This window comes from Ceratotherium simum, chromosome 5, assembly GCF_057802395.1.
Source record: "Ceratotherium simum simum isolate JZ-2026a chromosome 5, ASM5780239v1, whole genome shotgun sequence".
NCBI lineage: Eukaryota > Metazoa > Chordata > Mammalia > Perissodactyla > Rhinocerotidae > Ceratotherium > Ceratotherium simum.
The window spans coordinates 24,501,063-24,527,890 of record NC_141904.1 but is presented as its reverse complement, the minus strand read 5'-3'; the positions used below and the strand labels follow the sequence as shown (position 1 = coordinate 24,527,890).

At 36.3% G+C, this 26,828-nt stretch overlaps 1 protein-coding gene across 5 annotated transcripts in view; it reads left to right on the top strand.

Annotated features, from left to right (window-relative positions):
* SATB1 (SATB homeobox 1) overlaps positions 1 to 26,828 on the top strand; it is a 97,355-nt gene that overhangs the window by 28,727 nt on the left and 41,800 nt on the right. For all 5 annotated transcript variants that reach the window (XM_087430601.1, XM_087430600.1, XM_087430602.1 and 2 more), the window contains exons 4-7: positions 136 to 262; positions 1,008 to 1,131; positions 19,559 to 19,670; positions 21,957 to 22,411. In XM_087430601.1, coding sequence (XP_087286727.1) covers positions 136 to 262; positions 1,008 to 1,131; positions 19,559 to 19,670; positions 21,957 to 22,411 — 818 coding nt within the window. The remainder of the gene's footprint in view (positions 1 to 135; positions 263 to 1,007; positions 1,132 to 19,558; positions 19,671 to 21,956; positions 22,412 to 26,828) is intronic.

The following is a 26,828-nucleotide window of genomic DNA, read 5'->3' as shown; positions in this document are numbered from 1 at the left end:
GGGAAGGGAATCATTCAAACAGAAATAACAGTATTGCTTGTGGTGGGGGCAATGAAAAAAAAAAAAAAACCTTCTACTAGATATATTATCTGAAGGGTAAAATATTTAGTGACACATTCTCTTTATCTGGAATAGGGCTAATCCAGGTTGGAAAGTGGAATCCAGTTCCACTGTCTTATGTGACAGATGCCCCTGATGCTACGGTAGCAGATATGCTTCAAGACGTGTACCATGTGGTCACACTGAAAATTCAGTTACACAGGTGAGTCAGGACAGCAATTCTAGGGCAAAACATTCTGCTTACCTGATCTTTGGAAATAAAGCATCTCTGGTCAACCTTCAATTTTATTTACTCTGTGTTTCAGTAAGGTTAATCAAATTGATTTTATCTTCTGCTTTATTTTCGTAGCTTCAATATATAATTTAAAAGCAACTTTTCCCCCCAAATTTGTAGGTTTGTGCAGGTTATCAAAAGACAAGACTTTTTATATTTAGTCAATTAGATGATGCATTACAAGAAGGCATTTTACATAAAGTTTACTTAAGAGAAAAATATTTTTGCATATCATGAACAGTGCCATCTGTGTACATTTTGTGAAAGAATGCCTTCTTCACTATTGCCTCGATCTTATTTATTTATATATTTTTTACCATTTTAATTCGTAAGAACAGAGTCATGAAAGGAAAATGGTTAATACGTTAACGCTTTTCACGGTGGCTCGTGAGAAAGCAGTACACCTTAAATTGTCTTCCCAAGCGCATCAGAGCAGGAAGGTAGAAGTAACATGAAAAAATAGCCACCACAGGCAGCTGATGTATAATTCATGCATCGATACAGCAGATGTGTTGTATAAAGTAATTAACTAATCGGAACAATCAGGAGACCGAGAGCAATCTCCAGATGCATCTGTTTGATGCGCAAAATGAAATCTGTCTGTCTTAAAGGAATGTTCTGCAGCGGGATGCAATCTTGTAATAATCCCCTTTCTAATCTGTGTCTCAAATAGTTGCCCCAAACTAGAAGACTTGCCTCCCGAACAATGGTCGCACACCACAGTGAGAAATGCTCTGAAGGACTTACTGAAAGATATGAATCAGAGTTCATTGGCCAAGGAGTGCCCCCTTTCACAGGTACTTAGCATAGCATGTAATAAATAATAAGACATCATGGGCAGCCCTGATTTCAGGTTTGATGGGGCTCCATAGTTTAAAGCAACTGGTATCTGAAGCAAGAATCTGCCAGAAATGCAAAGTGACTTGACCACTGGTGACTTTTAAAAATATGCCTGATTCATCCTGAACAGAGCCCTTACACTTTTTCTCCCTTGGGAAAAATATCAAAGGAAAAACAGCTCAGCAGAAGACTATGCTAGCTTGTTTTTAGATTTCTCTTCTGAGTTGTTCTGAGCATGGAAGCTACATTCTCCTGAGTGCCCTTGTTTAAGGAAGTAGTCAAGGTGGTAAAACTTCCCGGAACCTTCCGTGATGGGAATTGCAGTGTGAGCGTTAACGTGCGAAACTTCGCCATGCTACCTGAAGAAAATAAGAGTACGGTTTTTGGATACTTTGTTCCTTACAAAAAAAAAGAAAGCATTTAGTAAAAATAATTATAAGAATAAGAACAGGTATCTCTTCCCTGTAATTAAAGGTTGACTAGTTATTGTTCATCAGGATTTTGTTGCTAGTTTCATGGCATGGGTTTACCTTTTTTTTTTTTTTAGTGGAATCTTATTTTTTCATCTGAGATGCCTGTCATACTATCAGGGATTTTTGAAATAAGACAAAGATTTATTATTATTGTACTGGATTTTTTAGGATGAATTTTGGTGGAGGGCAACTAAAACTAGATAGACTGCCTCTGTTGTTAAATTTAAAGCCAAACATCATTTTTGATAATGCTCAGCTGATTTCAAATAAAAAAGAAAGGGTGCTGGGAACCTGCTCTTGATGGGCTGCCTGTGTGGTCACTACATAAAGGTGTTATATTGCCATCCCTCAGTGCCCAAACCCAGTGTAAGGTCATTCTGTGATATAGTCTAATTGAAGTGTTGGTCTACCTAGATTTTTACTAAATTATTTGTTTTTCTTTTAATTCAAGTTTAAAATGTAATTCTGAATGTTAGTCTTTCATTCGTTTGAACTTGAACTGTATAACTCTGCTGTGAACATTTTTGCAATTGAAGTATTCTCAAAATGTATTTCTACTATGAAGTTCATGAAGATACTGGGTACCTTTGGAAGGAAGCTCATGGGCTTTGTGCTACTGTTTCATGGCACCGTCATGTGTTTCAGGTTTGCTGCTTTATAGTCCATCAGCTTTACTTTGATATTTGTTAGCAATTATAGGAATTAAGCATAAAGTTGATAGATAATGATGGCTTTCTATAATATTTTAAGGTAAGCTATAGCTGCAGGTACAATATTCTCTGTATTGTTAAGTGTACATTTCTTGAAATTCAGAGCCAACTCTTTTTGTCATTTTAGCTTATCTCCTATTCTCTCTCTGTCACTTTTGGAGTAAGGAGAATGTGAATTTATAACCATCGAATAAAAGTAATTTAAATTAATTAAACACAGTTAAATCAATAGGATGATATAATGAATCAGGTGACTCTTACCTCTGGGACTTTGGGTTTTGCAAACAACTCCAGATAATATGTCACTTGATTACTAGCATCTGAAAATTTGAAATGTCCTAGAAATATATATATATATATATTTTTACTCAGAGTTAAAATATTTATAAACATACAGTATAGGAATCTCATGCATCTTCATGTTACTAAATGTCCCATTGATTTAAAGTAAATTCAGGCAAAGATTTAAGGCATTTACTGTGAGCTGGAGAAGAGGATGCTTGTACAAGTATTTATTGATACAGGCAATGAGAAATAATTGTTAAATGACATCAACATTCAACCAATAAACTCCACCTCACTGTAGCTTATAAATATAATTGTGAATTTACTTAATGTTATCATGGGAAATGAATTGAATACAGACAATTATAAAATTAAACAGAATGACAAAATGAAATTCGGGACTTGGTTTTGGAGTCATACATTGGTGAATTTCTGTAGAGAGGCGTTCAGAAGAACACGTGGCCGCATGTAGCTGGAGACTGCTGTAATCATTAAGTGGTGAAACTAGGCTGTAACTGCACCATCAGTTGTAATTACAATATTCCTTTCTTTAAAAAAATTTTTTGAAAAAATTAGCTTAGTTTAGTGGTGGCAGCAAATACTTGAAATTAATTTAATATTTAATATTATGAAAAAAATGCAACCTGTTCTCTAAATGAGGGAGTTATTCTATATTCTGCATCATCTTCTATTTCCTTCTCTAGAATGAATCCATGAATCTGATACTCAATTCAGAATGTTTTAATTATGAACTATTTTTCATTTGCTTCTTTATTTTCTTAGTTAAAGGAAATGCAGGCACTGTAAGGCCTAAGCCCAAAATATATGCTGAGCTCGATAAAACTACTCTTTCTCTCCTCTTTGGTGAGATTTGGTGATGAAGATGCTATGGTGAAAAATGCCTAGCAAATAAATATTGCCTCAGTCTTGTACAGAATGGGACCTAACACCAAGAAATGCTAAATGTAAAGACATTTCCCCTGCCACGGAGTTTTGATTCATTCCCTTGAGAACTTTTAGCATACAATTCAGCATACCATTTTGCTGTACATTAATAGTTTTGTTTTGTTTAATATGATAAAATACCCCAGTAGTGAGTATGGCTGTAGGATCCCTTAATAATATGCTTAGCAGAATATCCACCCTGTGGGCAGGTAGACTCCCTTTATAGAGTAGGGACCAGGAGGGAATAGGAGTGGGTTGTCACCAGGAATTTGCCTGGGCTGTCTGACAAGCGCTGCCTCCAACGCTTTTAGGAGGATTGTCCCACACTTGGCTAAACAGATGTCCAGGTTGGACTTAGAATCTTAGAACTAGAAGGTGTTATCCTTTGGACTTTGGACACATGAAGGAGCCATTGTCCCTAGAGATTAAAGTCAAAATGCTGGTTAGTGACGGACCCAAAAGTCCTTTCCCAATGATAAATTTTAAAGTAAGTATAGATTTTAAAATGAATACTTAGGTTTTGGTAGAATAATGTTTTCTTTGATAATATTTGGAGGGTTTTCTCTAGCTGCAGAAATTCCGTAAGTGTGCCTGTGGTTTGATTTACAACTTATACTTTTATTTCTGTTAATGCTTTCCTATCATAAACCTCCGCAAATAGATTGACATCCATTTATTAGGTATTTTGTACCATGTGTTTGTTTATTTTTGTAAAATATTCTAAGACATAAGAAACGCTTAGCTCATTATAGATCTAAGGTTGGACATTTTGTTGTTACTCTTGCTTTTTTTCAGTGGATGTGGTTAGATAAGTTGGGTGTGGTATTCTGATCTGCAAGTAACGAGGAGAGAATAAATCTGACTTGGGGACAAGAAAGCCTGTGGTCATGAGAACTTGGAAAGTATGGATTTGGGAGGTAAATTGGGATTTTTAAATAAGTAAACATTTTGATTTACAATAAGACATTTCATTTTGATTTTAGTTTTCCCTGAAGTTTTAGAAATTGAACTTAAACACTGGATAAATATATGTACATTTGATACAAGGACAGATTCATTTTTTTAAAAGTACCGTAAGTAAAAGGTCAATTATTACCAGCCTAACGTCTTTCTTCTAAAAATGTTTAGGTCAAATATTCCTGAGAGATTTTAATCTCTCAGTGTGTTTTTACCACTCCTTCCCACCATATGCACGCACACGTTTGCACACACGCTTACACATCACAACTTTCACATTTTTAAGGCACTGGATCATTTTTCTATATCATTTCTTCCCTGGGGAAAAGTAGCTTCAAGCCCAAATCCTACGTCAAGTGAGAATTGTCGTTTTTATTTTCGAGTAGCAAAAGATGTATAAAATGAATTGAAATTTGAACATTCCATTTAGAAGTAATATTGAGAAAAATGATTTTTTTTTTTTCCTGACAGCATCTAAGGATCTAATATGTGTCAGACTTTTTGTTAGGCACTGACAAAACAGATAAAAAAGGAAACTGTCCTGCCCTCCTGAAGCTTAGCATTTAACCATGCTGATTCTCTGAAACTTGACAGTCATTTCCATAGACATTTGATAAACCTCTGTGTTCAGTTGATTTTCAGTCTGTATTATACATAACACTGGAGCAGCAGTTTAAAAAGCCTTATCAGTTATGCTATATATATTTTTTTAACTGTGCTTTGTGTTATTTTTTCGTAATTTTTAGACTGAAATGACATTTCTGAGAAGTTTTTAGAAAACGTTAATAATCACATCCTCTCAAGAGAATATCCAGCATCGGTGTTCATATATTTCATGTGAGACTCTAACCTATGAAATTTATTCACATATTCACATATTGATTCATTCAAAAACATGTATTGACAATCTGCTGTGTGACAGGCATCCTATTTCCTATGTAGTAATAAGGATGACACATCTTAATAGTTGAAATAATAATAGTTAACTTTCATTTAGGGCTTTTGAGGTATCAAGAGCATGTCTATCACCCTAAGGGGTAGATAGTTTTATATTCCCATTTCAGTTGAGGAACCTGAGACATACAATGTTTAAGGGAGTACCCGTGGTTACATAGCTGGTAAAGTAGAGGGGCAGGAATTCATACCCAGATCCTGTGAGCTTAACCGAGTATCCTTCGTGGTCTCCTGTATAGATAAAGGACTTTTAATTTTTTTAAAAAAGTGTTTCTCAAATTAATTTGATGTGTTGTATAAAATACTCGGATTTCTCTAAAGTACTGATAACCATTTATAGTTTTCCAATTGTATTCTCACTACTGAAATTTTTCTTTAACATATGTGTTTTGTTTTTGTATCTTTGATTTTGTCTTCTGTACATTGACTTGCTTCCAGAGAACCATCGTTTCTTGCCCCTAATTATAAGAGGGTGGTTTAGACCACAGGGACTGACTTCTGGGATCATCTGGCTTTTGGGAGATTCCAAAAGGTTTGAATGGACAGCTCTGTGGCCATTACTTCTCTCCCCACTCCTCTAACATCTGTCTGGAGCCATAGGTATAATTGAGCTAATAGCCCTTTGTTTTGAACCCCAAGATGATGTTAGGCATTTGCATTGCAAACAGTGGGCAGTTGAATTTCTCAGTCTTTTTGAAAGTGCAGACCTTAGTCATCCAGTAGCCTGATACAGTGGATGAGGATATAACTGGAAGCTCCATTTAAAAGTAGAAAGTTTCCTGTTTAAGATGTGCTTGTAGGATTTTGTACTTGCCCCTTCCTAGTGTATTATTATAAATCTTGTTAAATATCATGTGTTTTGGGGAAAAGCTCCATGTAGGAGCTTTTCTTTCCTTTTTTAACTTACAAAACTTTTCCCAGTCCTTACCCTACTGACTGTGGGAATCCGAGGTTATGAATATCTGCTTTGCCAGGCACTGAAGTACTTGATACTAATTGGATTTTATTACCACTTTCAGCAATTGTATTAATGAAAAGATCCATAAAGGAAATGGTCAGCCAGTCTTATATGGGTAGTTGTGTGAATTGCTAAACTTAAATAATTTTTTCTGCCTCCTTTTTTGAACCAGTTATTACTTTATTCTAGTTTTTCTTTCGACTTAGACAGTGATATATCTGCTCTGTGTTAATATTATAATATATAGAATCTACAATAGAAGTATCCTCCAAATTATAAGTTTTGCTTTTTGACTCTCATATGTCAGGCTCATTTGTAGCTGGTTTAGATACATAAGGATTTTACTGTAGCTTGATGTTAGTTCTCTGTAACCTTTCAGATATATTAATCAAAAAGCCAAACTTAATAAAGCATCTGACTTAAAATGACTTGATCTGAAATATTTTATAGCCACTATCTTTTCGCAATAGTAAAACGTAAAAGAATTTAAACCATGCCAATTTAGAGCACGCTTAACACTAAGTACTTCATTTTCACTTAATGGATTTTTACCTAGGCTTTGTTTTAGATCTGAACAGGTTTCCTTTGACCTCAGAATCACTAATGCAAGGGAAATTACCATATCATGAGAGCGTTTCCCCTATTTTTTTCTGATTTGCAGAATAATAAAGACTGCCCCGGCTTGGGAGTAGACATGGCCTGAGAGAAAGCCTATTCAATGCTATTTTCTAATTGTCTTTTTAAAAAAGTTAACCAAATCATGCTAATTAATCTGATTTTCTTGCTAAAACAGAGCTAGTTTTAGAGTGCTTTTTGAGTGTCTTTTTTCAAAATTACTACTTAAATTTCAAGTTGGGCTCTATCTGGGTTTGCCTTTTAAAGCTGCTTTATTTCATGTCATATTTGGGCCCCAAACAAAGTCATAAACAAACAAATAAAAACCCCTAAATTCAGAATCATCAAAACAAACAGATACATACACCCAATTTTTCCCTCTTTCGTTGGAAACGGCTTGATCATAACGTGCTCTGAGTATAAAAAACATAAGAGAGCCTTTAACATAACAGGAGAGAGCCTCAGCCCGGCTCTGCAGCTCATTGCCAATTGACGTAAGGAACGCTCTGGCTGTTGGGACTTTTAAATCTAGACTTAAAAGTTATTTGTTCTGTTTAGCATTTTTAAAATGATTCTATTAGGAATTGTATGTGCTTCAGTTTTAATTTTAACTCATAATGATTGTAAAGCACCCTGGGATGCTTGCGTGAGGGCGCTATAGAAATGTAAGATTGTATTGTGTTCTGATGTGCAGTGTGATTATGGGATGCTAGAGTTTCATCATGGACAATTCATAGGTTGCAGAATTTCTCATTGTGGAGAAGGTGGCTGACTTCCTTTAATCATGTTTTTTTTCTTTCTCTCATTCTTACCCTAAAACTCTATGCCCTTTGGTCATCATCTTTTTCTTTACTTTCTTCTTTTTAAACAAATTTATCTTGTATTGCAATATTTTCCCATAAAAATGCTAATCTAATTTAGTTTACTCTAAGGGGTTCAAGACGCAAACCAGATGATATGTTGAAAGTTAAGAAAGATTAAAGCTTTAGGGGACCAGCCCCATGGCTTAGCGGTTAAGTGCGCGTGCTCCGCTACTGGCAGCCCAGGTTTGGATCCCGGGCACGCACCAGTGCACCGACACACTGCTTGTCCGGCCATGCTGGGGCAGTGTCCCACATACAGCAACTAGAAGGATGTGCAACTATGACATACAACTATCTACTGGGGCTTTGGGGAGAAAAGGGGAAAAAAGGGAGGAGGATTGGCAATAGATGTTAGCTTAGGGCTGGTCTTCCTCTGCAAAAAGAGGAGGATTGGCATGGATGTTAGCTAGGGGCTGATCCTCCTCACAAAAAAAAAAAAAAAAAAAAAAAAAAAGCTTTAATTGTTAGCACTATTTGAGATCACATTGTTATCTAGATGACAAGACAGGGTACTTCATCACTGGGTACCAAGGACTGGCCTAGGCTTGTCCCATTTTGCTATCAATCCAGCGTTTATTCCCAGGCAGTTCAGAAATGTGGAGCTAACCGAAACAAGTATTAACTTTTTGAACGTCGCAATAGATATTTCTAGAATGTGTTGAAACTCCTGGGTTATGTTAACATAGGACAGAGCTTGATCTCGTTTTCTTTTTATTTCTTAATGGAATTATGTCTTGTAATATATTTCTTCAGCAACTTCATTCCGTCACTTTTTATGTGAGTCTGGTGTCATTGCTCTTCGCCATCTCTTTAATTAGTGAGCTAGTGGCTTTCATTACATCGGCGTCAAGAATGTGAGTGCTGTTGTTACCAGCTCTGTGAGCTCGGGCAAGTGACTCGCCATGCCTCAATTTCCTCATCTATAAAGTAGGAAGGTAATAGTACCAATTTTCAGGATTGTTATGAGAATTACATGAGTTGATAACTGTAAAGCATTTAGAACAGCGCTCAGTTCTAAAGGGTACAGTAACTTGAGCTTTTCTAAAACCTGGGATTGAGAGCTGAAATCACACTTGGTCAGGCTGCATGGTCTAAGAGACTTTGCTGCTGTCTAGAAGATTTTGATGCAAGCTTCACCTTTTATGGAAATAACCAAGAACTTTTCATTTGTGAAAAAATTAAAGGACCAGTTAAAACTCATTCTCACCTTTAAGGGACACTTTTAGCACCGTCCTTAGAATCATTGTAAAGTTCCAATGTATTCTAAAATGGAACAGAGAGAAGACCCAAGCCTTGTGTTTAAGTAAGCACATTTGCAAGTTAAGCAAATATGATACTTTAGACTGGACAACATCAAAGAGGATAAAGATGCCTCATTGGACTGTCACCTGGACATGAGTTTCTCCCAGTGTCCTTTCCTTTAACGCCCCTTATACCCACTCCCCACACTCAAGGCTCTGTCCAACCTTTATGCACCCCTTGTAGCACTTTCCACATTGTTCTAAAATTACCTGTAGACTAACTAGGCTCTCAGTGTACACTGTAATTGACTGTCACAAAGGGTCTTTTATTCATCATTGCAATTATAGATCCTGGCACACAGTAGGATGTCAGGAATATTTGTTAAACAGCCTTATAGGATTTTCACCGTGTTAATTTCATCAACCAATAAACTATGTCAGTAGTTTTATTAGTAGCATTTTATAGATACTCGGATCTATAGTATCCTACCTTACAAAATATTTTTCCTGCTATACTTAATTCTGAATTTTTAATTTACCTAACCGAAAGCAAATTACTTCTGAATTTTTCTCTGAGAAAACTTACGAATATTCCAAGCTGTCCCATATTTTTGGTTATATTGTCATGTTCTTGAATATATGTGCAAAACTTATATGTTTGTAAGCAGAACAATAGTCTTGGGAGTACAAGGGACCCAGAGATCTAAAAAAATATGCTCTAAAAGACCTAATTAAATGTCACTATTAAGCACAATCATTAGCAACATATTTCTATGCACATTTAAAATTTTTCTTCCATAATGGATATATTTCTGTGTGGCCAATGCTTTTTATTTTGTCTCAATTGTGTTATATTGGAGATCCACACTTTTTTGCTGTTACTGCCATTTGTCCATTTCTCATAGTTCAAAATAAAATAAAGAGGGAAAATTTCAATAACAGAGTCAAATGATTTATACACAAATATGCTGATGCTGCCAACATGGAAATGCTAACACTCAGCACCACCCCACCTTAGCTCACAATGTCCATTCTCAATAGATGTTCTAAAGTCCACATTTGGCATTGGAGACTGTTTAGGGCTATAAACATATAATGTGTAAAAGCTCCATAAAGGTCCAGAATCACCTGAATTTAGAGATAGCTGCAAGTGTAGATAACTGTTCAGCCATTCCAGAATGGGCCTCAGGGACTTGGTTTGTCCACCCTTCTGTGTGAGCACCAGCTCAGCCTGGAGCACACACCTCCAGTGATGGACGGGGCTCATTATTTCATGAAGTACAACCCATCCAACACATTTCTGCCATTTCACCATAACTCCTAAAGAGGTGATCACCAGTATATGGCATTTTTCTAAACTGTGAAGCATTTTCATAATATTGATAGAGATGAGCCGGATTATTTTGATTTTTCTCTGTGAGCTAATCCAGACGCAACATTGATTTATATTTATCTAGTAGGCATGTGAAGTCTTGGCTAACAGCTATAATAACTAACAACTAATAAAACATAGAAATCAATGACATGATTTAGCCCTTAGTCTCCTGTGAAATCTTGGATCAGATCTGAGTGAGGGTCACAGACCCAGCAATGGGCTTCCAAGGGTTTGTGCAGACCCTGAAGTTATAAGTCACTTTTGGGAATATGTGTAGGGAGAGCTTTCATAGGTTTCATGAGATTCCCAGAGAGAGTTCTGTACCCCATAAAAAGCTAAAAGTCAGACTGTCTTTTCTCCCTAATTTTTAGACATTTTGGCTTAAAACCTAATAGTGTTCATGTCAAGAAGGAATGCAAAGAAGGAAAAAATCTGTAAAGAGTTACAGAGCCTCGTTCTAGTATTTACTTTTGGAAAAATAGATTGTTCAAACTACTTTAGTTCTTTTTTTCACTCTGTTGCTTTAAGTTTCTTAATATGCTCTATTTAGAACCTCTGGAACTTAACAAAAATTTGGTATCTTTTTTCTGCTGTTTCTAAGCACAGATACTAGAAATTTTAATCTCCATAGAGGATGGGAAATTTCACAACACAGGGCCATCAGAGAAAGTAAGCAAGCATTCCCCAAATGTGCAAGTTAGTACAGAGAGCCTAAGATTTAGAATCTTAGGACACAGTTTTTGTGATAAAATCAAATTCATTGAATTTAGATTTATCTAATGAAGAATTTGTGAAAATTCTATTTGGAGAAGCACAATGTTTAACTTAATAATGATGAGTATATTTTTAATAATCATAAGCAAGACACCAAGGGGCTTTAACCCTCTTAAGAATAAAACTGTGGATGGGGACATTTGCACAGTGCGTGCCTGTGAATGGATGATGTGTATGACAATTGAATCTTCTTTAGTCACTGAAGGAAACCCTGTAGGACCTCTGTTTGAGAAGAAATATAGATTTCATAGACTCTTAAAGCTGTTGGGAGGGACCTTGGAGATTATCTAGTTCAAGACCTTTCATATTGCAGATGAACAAACGTAATCCTCTATGTGCAGTTAATTTGAAATATTACATACCCTTAGTAATAATATACTTTTTAACAAATATTTTCTAATTTAATCTCTTTACTAACATATTCAATTACTTTAAGTAAGAAGGTTTCAATGTAGTAAGAAAGCTATAGATAGGTGCTTATACAAAGAAGACAGAATAGAGAAGCTGGTTAAAAGACATTATCTGGGTCCTACGTCAAATTACTTTAATTATGTGGAAAAGCCATGTGAACTGTGAACCAACATTTTCTTTAAAAATTATGAATTGGGTATTTAAATAATTAAATAAAATTTCTGTGCTTTGAAATGATCACATGTTCGTCTTTAGGAAATGTACTAAGAAAATTAAAACAGAATTGGATGTGTTCTCTTGTATTCCTGTGGAGCTTTGTTCTGAGTTTCCGTTTTTAGCGCCATACAAGGGTTACTTTGTGTGAAAATGCCATTTTCAGGCACTGGGATTGATCAAGATGGCAAGAGCTAGAACTGTGACAACTGGAGTTTAAGTAAAGTTGAGGAGTGATTAGGCTTTTCTCAACAAATTGAGATTCAGAATATGCCCCAGTTGTATCTCCCAAGAGAATAGCTTAGAAAGCAATAGAGGATCCAGAGGGAAAGATTTGGGAAACATAAGCTAACATGCACGAACAGAATATTACACTTAGAAATCCTGCCATTTGCTTCTCATAAATTGAAGCCCATTTCCCTTCCTTCCCACTCCCAAATACCAGATAGGGACTACCTGTTAGTTTTCAACAAATTCGTTCCATGTCACCATCTCATATGATGCCTTTTAGAGCTTGTTTGTAGTATTTGATATCCTTTGGGACTAAAAGAAAACCCCATTTCCTGAGGATCCCTATTAAAATTGTATTTGAATGTGGAGTTGATTCATTTGATCTGAAATTAAATTTTGACCTTTGAGTTTTCCAGACACACATAAAAAACTGCTGTAAAAATTCAGCCCATAGGCAGGCAGGATAGGAAGAAAGGGGAGGGACATCAGAGTGTATGAAGTTGCACTTCTCAAAAAAAGAAAATGTAAAAGAATAGAGAGCCAGCAGTTTGACAGATTGTTCAGTAAATGCTCATTTTATTGAAAATTATAAAAAGGTGCTTAATGTCTCTACGCCATTAATACAATACGTAAAAAGGTTACTGTCAAGATTAGTGTTCCAGTCTTGAAAATTAACTGTAGGGCTCTATGCATCACTCTGCATTGACTGAGAAGGTAAAGGTTTCGGTATATACGTTTTGCGTGTGAGGACATTTATTTCAGGAAATAATTATTGTAGACTTTATGCCAAGAACATTAGCAGTGATGTGCTTTCATTTAATATATGGACGTAACAGATACATATTACGAACAAGGTAGACCATGAAAATCACCTTATAGAGTTAAACCTGTGCAAGATTATTTCCCTTGCCGTCTCTCTAGAGTTTTCCAATTCAAAACATACATTCCTTCCTACAGAAAAAGATATTCAGATTCCTTAGTTGAAATTAATTAGCATTCAGAAACCAGATAGCATGTTTTTGGGTATTCATGAGATCTCTGTTTGAAAAAAATGTTTTTAACTTGTAGAAATGTGTTGCAACACACAGATGGGAAGAAAAAGAAAAAAAAAATCTCTTTAGCAAGCACTGTGTGTAAAAGGAATATTACATTTTGCACGCTCCTGATTGCTCTGTGTAAACAGTTTTTGACATCTGTCTTTATAGTTTTCGAGGAGAGGAAGACTTTGTTAAAGGAATCATTTTTATACAGCAGTCACCATTTTAGTCTTGCTTTACCTGTATTATGAAAGCAGATGGTCTGCATGTCTTTTGAATATTTATAACTATCAAAAACAATCTCTTGCTATTCACCCTTAGGCTTATGAGATGTCAGGACTGTTCTGGTTGAAAAAAATCATCTTGGGTGTTTACAGAAAGAGGATTACATTAAGCTGAAATGACTATACATTTTCCAGTTTAATATTTGTCCATCAGCTGTTTAATCGTATTTAGATAATTGTGTAAATAAGACAGGTAGCCTTTGCCCTCTCTGTTGATGGAGCCTGAAAGCTTTCAACATGGGTGAACCACCATTTTGAAGATGCTCTTGCTACCTCCTCCCACCTCAGTTAAACTATCAGCAAGTCTTTAGTAAGTCTGGATCATGATATCACAGTCCTGTTTAAAAAAAAAAAAAAATGTGAACAAAAAGCCAGAATGGAGATCACATGAAATGCTAGGGAGCTGCTGGCTTCCGGTACAGGCTGTTTAGTTTATTAGAGTATGTTGTAATATGCAAATATGGTACAGCACTCAATTACCCTTTAAAGATGGCATGGCTTTCTCTTTATTCTCCATGAGAATGAAGAGCTTGGAGGGTATTTTGGAAAACTTTTGGTATAGTGGGGGTTAACTGTTTTTTGACTGGAAACTGAGCAATCAGAGATAACAGATTTTGCTGTGGTTGGTTGATTTGGCAGAAAAGCATGAACAGTTTTGGTTTAAATGATTGAATAACCTGATTAGCATTGTTTTGGGGTGGGTTTTTTTGTTGTTGTTAAAGGCACAACAAAGCAATTTTAAGGGTAATCAGATTACTGCCTCTCCCCAGTTGATGAACCTTTTTCTCAGAAGCCCTCACCTCTCCCAAAACCTCTTCCTTGGCTACTAAAATGATCAAGTAGAAAAATAAAACTATCTTCCTTCAGTTTCTAAGTGTGTTTTAAATATATACCTCAGTGTATGTCATATTCTAGCAGGGGTTTGAAAGAATATAATGTTTTGAAAAATTATGTAACCTCAACCAATTCCTTGTGGGTTTTTTGTTGTTTTTTGTGTGTCAAATGTAGAGACCTGCTGGATTTTAGAGCAAAGGTTCAGAATGTTCTAACTATGTCTAAGTCAGGCTTTAGAAAAATTCCACCCTTACCTTTTCACAATTAGAAAGGTTATAAATAATGTATTTGGCTGAAAAGGAAGCTCAGCCTGTGGCAGATGGTATCATTCTAGAGGACTGGGGTTTCTGTGAAGATGGCATTCTTTCAGATCGGAACTTCGGCAGACTCGCAGAAAGAACCAAGGCTCCTCATAGGGAGTAGACATGTGCTTTATGGATCTTAGAAAAGCTTACAACTTGGCTCCTAGGATGAGAATATTGTGTCACACTGGGGTTATGAGACCCACAGCCAATTTCTGCCAACTTTCAAATTGTATTTCCCAACACTGGAAGCTGTGGCCTATTCATTGGTCGGTGTCCTGTGTAGCATTTGAAGTTGGGATTTAAACTGACAGAGTTTTGTCAGCCTGATTATTTTGTTCTCTGAACATTGATGTTTTACACAGACCAGCCACTGAATGGGAAAACTCTCAATACAAGTTGTGCCTTTTTCAAAGTGCTTTGGAGAGCTCATATAAATAGACACCAAGAGAAAACTGGAATAACGTAACCACCGAGTGTTGCGACTTCCGAGACATCTGTGAAAAACCTGGGAAGGGATCTCTTGTAAATTAATGAACAAAGGTTCTTAAAATTATGAGTTCTATCGTGACAGCTAAAAGTGATAGATTTAAAAGATTCATATGACAATTAAGCTGCCATTACCTTTGACCTTTATGAACAAAAAAGAGAGGAGGATTTTCTGGTAGCCTGCAGGAATGGCTTATTTCAGTGATCTTTTATTGATCACCTAACATGTGCCCAGCCCTGTGATGAATCCTGGCTGCATGGAGATAAGACCCAAGGCTCACAGCCTAGTATAAAAGAAACAGCATGACAAGTGTTATAGTGGTGCTCTGTGCGGGATGTTTGGGAAGTCAGGAAAGGCCTCCCAGAAGCGGGGCTACCTGAAATGTGTCCTGAGATGAGCAGCTGTTAGCCAGAGATGGGAGAGGGCATGGTTCCAACATCCCAGTCACGGAAGTGCTGTGTGTCTTCCTGATGTTAGCTACCAGGTACAGGCTAGCTTCAGAATATACCACCACAGTGGAACATTGCAAATGGAAATACTCTTTTTCCTTGGTGTTTTCCCTTATTATCAATTGACCGGACTTGTAGCTTAATAATTTAATTAGCACATTCATCGTTCTTCGTAAGAAAATTTGACTTAAAATATTTCATTTGAAAATTTTATCTGATACATTTCTCTTAATTGAAAGCATAGTCTTTCAACTGATCTGAAATGTGATCGTATAATAAAATCCCAATGAGGAGGAGGAGGCAGAGGGTTGTCATAGTAAAATAAATATCCTTTAAAAGTCCGTACTTGGTATGCTCCAGGCTGTGTGCTAATTGTATCATATTCATTGTTTTATTTCTTGTCTGTCGAAGGGTAGTTAGTGTGTCTCTGCAGGTGATTATTTCTCTAGTGACTTGCCCAGTGCTTGGCACATAGTAGGAGTTCAGTAAATATTTGCTGAATGAATGAAAGAAAATGCCTTAATGAATGGATTCTCAGAACAGCCCCATGAGATGAGTGCTACTCTCCTTCCCATTTGGTATGGGGAACTGTGACAGAGTGGTCAATTAATTTGACCATGGTCACACTACCAGTGTGTGACGCACCTTAGACTTGAATGCAGATTTAGGTGATTCTGTTTCATCAAGTGAACATTTAGTGTGTATTTAATAAATGCCAGGCATTTGGGCTGGAAAATAATATGGATCCCCAGACCTGGAGGAACTCACAGCTTCGTGTAATCTTTTTAAACCAATATCTCCCTTTGATTGACATACGAATCCCAAGCCTCTCTCCTTAAAAACGTGGATCTTTGTCTACCCCTGTACATCCCCACCACCTAGGAAAACATTACCACTCTCGAGTTTCAGTTATTTGTATTATCAAAACAATGTGTTTCTTTATGATTTTCCAAATTTAAGATTATAATACTGAATATGATCTTTCAAATGCCATGTGCCCCACAAAATTCTGAAATCTCTCTTCCCTGCCCTTAAAACTCGCTCATCTAGTCAGATGCCATGACTAAGCCTTCCATAGGGATTTTACCCCAAGAAAAAAAAAAGACTCTTGTCGTGGCTACGTGAGCAATTTAGTGGTAGAGATTACTGCATGTTGTTCCAATAAAAATAGAGGTGACCCCAAGTTACCTGAATTATGGAATATTTCCCAGCCTCCCAAAAGCACAGGAAGATAGAGAATCTAAAAAGTTGCTTTGGTATGCGTCATAACCTGCGGATTAGCCTTTTGATTTGTGTCTTGCTTAGGCTCATATCTACATTAATCAGAGTTCCCGAAGCACATACCACTTGACAGAGTCAAAAGTGTCCAGAAAGTCACTTAAGGACAGAGCCTACCAATTTAGGGTTAAACAAGGGCAGGGAGAAGCTTTGATGATCATGCACATATGGATATTATTTTCCACACATGGATAATAGTGAACTACATAGCACTATTACATATGGGCTCTAGTTTTATAAAAATATTTCAGACTTTTTTTTTCACACACGATGTATTCTTCTTCCTTTTTTCCCCCCATATATTTTTTTCATTGTTGGCATACTGAATCACATTGAATTGAAATGATCTGTTTACATATCTGTCTTCCTAATAGAGGGTAAACTTGTAGGCAGAGGCTGTGTCTTATCCATCTTTGTATCCCTAGTACCAGCCAGGCACATGGTAGGTGTGCAGCAAAAAGCAAATTTCATATATAGAATTGTTGGCAACTGAAGTAGACTGGATGCTTGTCAAAAACCTCAGCAAAATTCAGATATTCCATACATTTCTGAAAATTAAGACATAAACTACATCTAAGACTTATAAATACTATTATATTAACACTTAGGAAACTGTGAGAATGTCTAGGTATAAGAGTAATAATTTTTAAAAAATTAACCAAAGTGGAAGAACATCAACCATCATCCATCTGCAGAATCACCGTTATCCATCAGCAATCTCAGTAGTTTTATTAGTGTCTGACTTTATTGATCCATTATTACAGTAGAGTAAGTGTGATTGAAGCTGACGGATTGTTAACTGGATCAGGTAATCTTATGGCTCTGGTTTTGGCAACCTTGCTAAGTATCTTTTTGTACTCTGAACCGAGGGAGGCTCTTAGTAAAATTGCAAGCTACTGGATTAATGGCAGAGCATCATGAACACATTAAGAATGTCTTTTTAGAGAAAATGTGAAAAGGACTATAAAGTACAAAGTGTCAAAAAAAATATCATAGTGCCTCTTAAGCAAGATAGCCATGTTTTACATCAATAATGCAGCTCTAGCTTATCCTTCACCAGAAGTTCTTCCAAGATTCCCAAGATTTGCATATTACAGGAATGTGTGCATGTTACAAAATTAACGCTGATAATGGATGTGAGGAGAATCAATAATAACCAAAAGAGCTTTAAATTAAAGGTAGCTTAAAGAAGATGATATAAAAATATTTGTATCCAACTGGCTTTTCTGCTTGTTCACTCCCTCCCAAGCAGTGCTCCCTTCTGTAAACTATTTCACCATAGACCAACTGAAGTCTGAGATGTAAGTTCTCATGTTTCTACGCATAGGAGTTGGGGGTGGATTGGTGCTACAAAGTCTAATTATTCCTAAGACTCAACTGGAAATTAATTTAGCCCCTGCTAGAGAATATGGGTGTTATGGTTAAATATAACCATGATTATAAGTCACTGAAATTACCATAACCAAAATTTACTGGGAAGAAAACACTTTTCTTTGTTGAAAATGAGTTTAAAAAAAAAAAAAAAACACTCCTAGGGACCGGCCCGGTGGCGCAAGCGGTTAAGTGCGCGAGCTCCGCTGTGGTGGCCCGGGGTTTGCTGGTTCGGATCCTGGGCGTGCACCGACGCACTGCTTGGCAAGCCATGCTGTGGTGGCGTCCCATATAAAGTGGAGGAAGATGGGCACGGATGTTAGCCCAGGGCCAGTCTTCCTCAGCAAAAAAAAAAGGAGAATTGGCAGATGTTAGCACAGGGCTGATCTTCCTCACACACACAAAAAAACTCCTAGTAATACATCAAAATCATTGTCCTTCATTTTTATATGTAAAACTGTCAACTCTGTTTTCCAGGCTTTTATTAAAAGCAGGATGAAGATAAGTGACAAAATAGGTCATTTATTTTTTGTGGTATCCTTGAGAAATTAGTAAGCATGAAATGCATATATTTAAAAATTTTTATGGTTAGTTTGAAATTCAAAACTCAAGCTTTGCTATAAATGACACTAGCAGTAAGATTGCAGAATATTTTTTTTTCTTCTGATAGAGGATCTCTGTGAATAGTTTTCTCCTTAAATGTGGTCAGTCAGCCTTTGAACAGTGTTAATATACCTCCAATTGAAACCCAAATAATAGGAGTGGAAGGTGCAAGTGGTGTTTTCCGAACTTGAATGTGCACGCAAATCCCCTGTATCTTAGTAAAATGCAGGTGCTGACTGACTAGGTCTGGAGTAGGGCTTAAGATTCTGCATTTCTAATAAGCTTCCACGTGATGCGAGTATTGCTGGTCCCTGGGCCGTACTTTTGAGTAGCAAGGCTGTAGAGTACAGACACTAAACATTGATAGTAGCCTTTATTTATGAATTGCAATCCTAAAGTCATCTTCACGTATTTGGATTTAGTGGGATCAGTGAAAGTTTGTCAGCCTAGGAATAGATGACATTGGTGGAGGTTCCATAACTACTAGAGCAAAGTCTGTGGGTTTGATAGCTTTATACTGGTCTCAGTGGGCTGCTGCTTTCTACTTAAGCATTTGATGAGCTACTTAATGAATTTTCAGAAGTCGAGGCTTTAGGTTAAAGTGTGAAACAAAAATGTATTGGTACTCAGTTGATTTTTAAAAAAATACAGTCTCCACAATTGAAATCATTTCTGTGTTCCATCTTGTGCTGCTATGTATTACAAATGTTTCCCCCCCCCTCTTCATGCAGAGTATGATTTCTTCCATTGTGAACAGCACTTACTATGCAAATGTCTCAGCAGCAAAATGTCAAGAATTTGGAAGGTGGTACAAACATTTCAAGAAGACAAAAGATATGATGGGTAAGCAAAAAACCTTTGCAGCGGTGGCTACATACCATTACGTGTCATTCGGGGGTTTATCAAAGTCGCATCTAAAGCCAGGTCTTTTGATTGCCCAATTAGAGATCAATTTAGAATGTTTCTTTGAGGGTGGGGAGTGGGTATGAGTATAATGAGATAATTAAATTCAATAAATGTTTGTGTTTAAATCAGGCAAACTGACTTGGTTGTCAGACATGCAGGAAATCGAGGCGTGAGGAGGGGAGCTGTCATTTTTTAACATCTCAGTGAAGACCTAACCAGGCCTTGAATAGCTAATATTAGCTGTGATTTCTTTCAGAGATATATCATGCTTTTATGTTTTTTGTTTTTGTTTGAGAAAAAGTGCCTATTTTTACGCCCAATTTTTAAGGAAATTAAATTGTATTTATAGTTTCCACAATTGAGATCAAGTGGTTTTTATAGCTCTAATCCCCAGCCCCCACAGAGAGGCACTTGGGTGAGTATACTGCTTTACCATCCATACCAGAAAAATCATCTCATCATTTCTAAACTTTTAATTCCAATATAGCATCCTATCTTAACGTGTTGGTAACTTTAGGTCAATATTTGTTATGCAGGAAATACATTAAAACTATCTGCAGTGTAAAATGGCAGATAAAAGTTGTGTGTTGTACCTAAGCATTTAGATTATGACATTTTCTCCCTATTGAGTTTGTTGGTGTTCGCAAAAGCAAACACTGTGATTAAGGTTAATGTTTTAATTTCTATTAATGTTTTCTTTCACATACTTGTACCTTCCAAGTAATATATTTTAAAATAATATAGGAAGGGCTGGGATGTTTAATATGCATAGCGTTATGCCATTTTAATTCTATTTCTGTTTACTTCTATTACATTCATTTAATAACAACAATAATAAGTTTTCCTAAAGATTTTAAGAGACAAGCGAACCTGAATTTTGAGCATGTTTTAGCTTTTAATATTTGAGGAAAAACCATCCATCTACCAAAACAGATTCTTTGCCTTTTATAGCTTAGAGCTGTAATGAAGACAATGCATCATTTTTGGAATAATTGCTTGAATTACTGTTCCCTGTGAATGGCCCACTTGGGCTGATATCACTGGTAGAAATGGAAGGTTTCTTCCCCAATTCTTAGTTATATTTTGCATATATCAGTGATTATAGCACTATGATAAGTTCCTCTAAATATAAAACCTGAACGTCTAATGAAAAGAGAAATGATGATTAAAATCAAGCCGGAGTCTATACTGTGGTGTGCTATTTCGAAGGACTCACTTATTTACATACTGTGCCATGCTCAGCCCTCCAGTCAAGAGCATCAAACCAGTCTCCTTGCAGCAGCAAAGCATTTGACACACTTAGAGCTGACTCTCAGCCAATCCACATGAGTGATCTAGCCAAGGGAGAAGCATTCATCTTGGGTAGGCGGTAATAAATTGCAAAATCGTGACAGTATCACCATTGTACCAGAACGACTCCCCGCCCCTTCCTTGAAAGACTGTCTTGAGCATCTGGTGATAGCCATAGCTTCTTCAAGACACATTTGGGTCTTAGCAACACTGGGTATATTGGCTTGCAATACAATAAATTATCTGCTTCATTCTAAGAAATATTTGCAGATGTATTTGCCACCCATGATGGTTAGAACTAAATGAAACAAGCCATGTAAGATATTTGGCACAGTGTTCAATATGCACTCAGTTATTATAACTTATCATTATGACCACTTTCATTATTATATTGATTATATTCATGGCTAGGTAAAAGTTGAATGTAGATAACACCTTTTTGTTTCAAACATTTTGCCTAGAGTAATAACAGTTAGTATATATCATGAGAAAATACTTGTATATTTCTTTTTTCTTTAGTTGCATATGAGGTCTTAGCTCAACTCACGCTTTCTAGTTGTCATTAAGCAAATGATGTTTTCCTAACAGCTATCTTATACATTGCTTATAAGCCTTCTTGGGGTAATATGTGAGAGTGAATGATAGTTTGATCCCAAAGCGAGCTGCATAGAATTCCAAAGTAATTAATTTTATGCCTTAAATCTAAACCACATTATAAAATTAGAAGTGTTGTCCTACTTTCAAAGTTTGTGGAATTGTGCAGAAGAGGAAAGTAAAAACACAGCCAGTTGAGTTCCATCTTGAAATTTTCTTAGTTTAATTGGATCTTCGATGTGCCCTGTGCCTACTGTCTCTGTTTAGAAAATGATCAGAAATCCTTATCAATACCCATCCTCGTTGGCTTAACATGATTTTACTTTTTGTCCACTATAGTCGAAATGGATAGTCTTTCTGAACTATCCCAGCAAGGTGCCAACCATGTCAACTTTGGCCAGCAGCCAGTCCCAGGGAACACAGCTGAGCAGCCTCCGTCCCCCGCGCAGCTCTCCCATGGCAGCCAGCCGTCTGTCCGGACCCCTCTTCCGAACCTGCACCCTGGGCTTGTGTCAACGCCCATCAGTCCTCAATTGGTCAACCAGCAGCTGGTGATGGCTCAGCTGCTGAACCAGCAGTATGCAGTGAATAGACTTTTAGCCCAGCAGTCCTTAAACCAACAATACTTGAACCACCCTCCCCCTGTCAGTAGATCTATGAATAAGCCTTTGGAGCAACAGGTTTCAACCAACACAGAGGTGTCTTCCGAAATCTACCAGTGGGTACGTGATGAACTGAAACGAGCAGGAATCTCCCAGGCAGTATTTGCACGTGTGGCTTTTAACAGAACTCAGGTCAGTTTTGTTCTATTTGTAAATGGTTCTTGTATCTCTCTCTCTCCCTGTTTTAGTCCCATCTATACTAATGTTTATTCTTTTACTCTGTGCTAACATTTTGTCCTTCTCTTCATGTGATCATAAAGTCTCTTCCCGGTGATGCCTACATTTTATTACTCCTTTCCCTATCATATGTTTCCTGACCAAGAGAAAGCTATGTATGGATTGATCCTGATTGATCCTTGAAAGAATAAATATCAAAAATATTTCAAACTGGCATTATCTGGGCTTTTACATAATGAAATCATAGACTGTTAGTAGTAGAAGATTGAGAAAAGTTTCATGACTTTGTCAAGGACGTTGGTGGGGACTTCAGGCTCCTTGCCTAATATCTTTTCCCTGTTACCACCCGTGTCAAACATGAGTATATAAATGCGCCCTATTGACGTTCCTCTACAACCTTTTAAAAGAAAAACATGTTGGGACTCAATAGCAATTTCCACCATTTAATTCTGAGCAGCCATTTAGGAAAAAAATATGGCTTATTAACATAAAATGTTTCTTAGCTTTGTCCTCCTCACATTATTGTTAATGTTCTTCCAAACCTCGTTCTCTAAACCAGAGATCAGCAAACCTTTTCTGTCATAGCCAGATAGTAAATATTTTAGGTTTTGAGGGCCATAGGATCTCTGTCACATTGTAGAGGGTTAAGCAGCCGTAGACAATAAATGAATGGATGTGGATGTGGTGGTGTTTCAATAAAACTATTTACAAAACAGGCCTTGGGGTAGATTTGGCCTGCAGGCCTTAGTTTGCAGACTTTGCCCTGAGATCTGCATTTACCCCTTGTGTTCACACCTTTGTCCTCCTGGGCAAATTCCGATGAAGATATCAGCGTGGAAGAAGTTTAGAGGGACTTGGAGAAAGGATAATATATAATATGAGAAGGCCAAAGATAAAGATATTTGAAAAGTCCTAAACAAATTGATTCCATTAAACTTAAATGAGGAGTTTTTTTTTTTTCATTTCCTTTTTTGGAAACTGGTTTGATATATATGGTGTTTATTTTTGGCCCAGGCACACTGAGAAAGAAAAAACAAAAGAACATGTAACTCTGATTAGAATGAGGACATTATGTCCTTTCAACTTGCTTGTTATACTACTGTTCTTTCTTTTGTCAGTTTTTTTTTCCTGGCCTGACTCATACTTTCCTTTCATATTTAAGTTATTTTGTTTATTACATGATTATAAGAATAAAATTCTGGTACAAAAATAATCTAGCATTAATTCCTTGTTGGCAGAGTTTCCATTACCTGGGAGAATCCCAGCTGTGTCTTATTTTTGGCTTGCCTTAACTGGATTGAAAGTGAGAAGGCCTGACAAAGCCTTTAACTCAGTGTTTGTTTTCAGTTTCTTTTCTGTTTTTTGTACATCATTTGTCTGTTTTTAAAAAAGGGCGGTTGCTGAAGGTTATGTCTCAGGTTAAAATTGTATGATTTTACCTAGTTCTATATTTTTACAACTTAAAAAACGTGTTTATTATTAGCTGGTAAATTTAACATGACACCTATATTCAGTTGGGAGGTAATTATAAAAAACAATAAAATGAATTCATGAATGAATCAAAAATCAACCTTCCAGATACTCCTGTTTCTGGCAGCATTCTTTATTTTTGTAAATAGCAATAACTGCTAGTAGTTCTCAGTACCAGGCAAAGAATAGACAGGTCTCGACATAAAAGTTCACTAAAATGCTTGTTGAATTGAATGAAAAGCCCACAGACAAAGACAACATTGACATAGACACAAATGACATACAGATTTACTGAGAAACATTTTAAAAATTGAGCAAATTGTTATTTCTTAAAGCACTAGGGAAACTGTATTTTATAGGGTGGAAGAATGATGCGAGTCCAGCTGTGGGAGATAAGGGTGAAGTCACCACCCATTGGTACAGTTTTCCTTCTCTTGGGTGATGATGTCACAGCCATTACTCTGATGAGTTGACCATTTGTTCTGCCGTTGGTTCTCATATTGACAAATTCCATGAATATCTATAGGATGTCTTACTGGAAAGAAGGCAGAATTCTTTCTTTTTATACCATATTAATCTCTTTGAAAAGACAGTCATCCCTATGGTTAACATCAAAAACAGCGACTTTATTTTTCTGAGGGTGAGAGGAGAATGAAAACTCCGTACAGCTTGATACTGATCGCTCTTTATTAATAATAGCCAATTTAGAAAGTCATTACCAAAAAATTATTAGGAGCCCTGGGTGATAGAGGGGTTTGATGTTAAGCCTTTATATTGGTAATTGGTACTCCTCAGTCGAAGTGGATGTTGGGCCATATTTGAAGCCATTTGAATTCAATAAGAGTAATTTTCTATGTATATTTAAGTGCTCACTTTTTGGGAACTAGCTTTTGAACATGCAAACATACATGTATTTTTGGTGGTCATACTTAAAAACCACGCACACGCGCACACACACACAGCTGCATTTATTTTAGTGATTATACATTCATATGAATGCATGTAGTGTGTTTATTTCAAAGTGTATGCATTTCAATAAAAGCAGGTGCAGAGTGAGTGTGTGTGGTGTGAGTGTGGAGAACGAAAATACACATGCTAATGCATATGTATAGACAAGGAGCTCTGCAGAGTTAAATCACACATCACACATTTGTGTGCACTTATTACAATGTGCAATTCCAACGCCAAGTTTAAAAAATTAATGTAGAATATGTACATACAATTGCAAAGTTATATGATACGATCGGATGAAGACGTTGGTACCCTATAAACAGTATGTTAAAATGTTAATAGATAACACTGTTATGACTTGAGATATTTTAGTTATTGACAGCTGTATATAACTTTAAAATTCTGGATTTCATGTTTTAACTCTTAATTAGGGAATTTTCTCATCATCTTAATTGGGTCTCCAAAATTAAAACTCCTCTCTTAAGACTTTCATACATGACTATTTAAAAAAAAGTCTGCCTTTTCTGAAAATTTATGGTGAAATTTATATAAATACTTGTTTTAAAGACTTTTTCCCCTTCTGAATTGATGGGCATATGTTCTTTAATTTCTACTGAAGATACCAGCTTTTAGCATATGTCATTCATTCAGTTATGCCTACTTGATGTCTTTTTAATGGAAACCTATGGCTAAAAATAATTGCTGAAGCTTCTAGATTTATACTTCTCAATTCACTTCTCTATATTATTGCTATTTAAAGGTTGTGATAGAAGAAAATATATTCTTTAGTGCCTTTTTTTTTTTTTTTAAATAAAACCCAGAGTTTAACTCTGATCCCATTCTACGGCCTTTTTCCTTTTTTCTCCCCCCTCCTCTTGTCTTTGGCACACTTTATTTTCCAGTAAAATAAAGAATGAAGATGGATTATTCAAAACTGATAACAGTAATGGACCATCATGTAATGTTTTATTGAATTTGAGTTCTGTAAATTATGTGGTGGAGAGAAATTTGCCTGCTTAAGTATAACAGAAATTGCTGCTGTGTTCCTATAATTCTTCACAGTGTAATTTAAGAAAAGTCCACTATCCATATCACTATTGAATAAAAGGTAAAAAGGTGCTATTACCCCACCGTGACAGCTCTCTTGTAGCCTCCCAAACGGCAGAGATAAATGCGTCTGCTTATAACTTACTTGGCCTGAGTCCAAGGTAGTAGGTGGAGTTTGAAAATAGTCTTTCACCTGGACATGTGATTAAAAACTCACCAAACAACAGAGGCAGGTAGCCTTGAAGACTATTCTACATATTTTCTTTTTAGGAGGGAGGTTTCATCAAATCATATTTTCCTTCTGAGGGCTTTGAAGTTCCATGAAGCTGATAAAATCTATTTGAATCAGTGATTATGTTCAAAGAGGAGACAAACGGCAGGCCAGACAGGCTTTTTGTTCAGATTGGCAGTCTCTTTCTCTTATCTGCTGTTTTAAAGAATTCATAATTAGCTTTTGGAAGTACTGATAATATTTATTGAAGGTTTTTTCTTTCTTTTACAATTACTAATGAATTTTACTCATAATAACTTGTAAACTCTTTTTGGAATGTAGAAAAGGTTTAGGAATTCATCAGTAAGTTCACTCTTTAATTGAAAAAATTAGAATTCTCACTTAACCAGTGTGTAACGACAATGTAGAATAATTTTATGTTTTTGTATATAGAGCACATATCAAATTATTTGAAGATGTAAAGTCCCAATGAAAAGCAGCTTCTCGTTTCCAATAAAATTAATATTCATGAGGTGCCGATAACTTACTACATAACCTACAAATTTCTCAAGTTTTTTTCAGAAACAGGAATGAGTAATGGTTTTAATTTGTTCAGAAAATTTATTGAGCACCTATGGTGTACAATATTGATGATATGTCTTAGTTCTGGTGTTTCAGCATATTCTCTGAGAT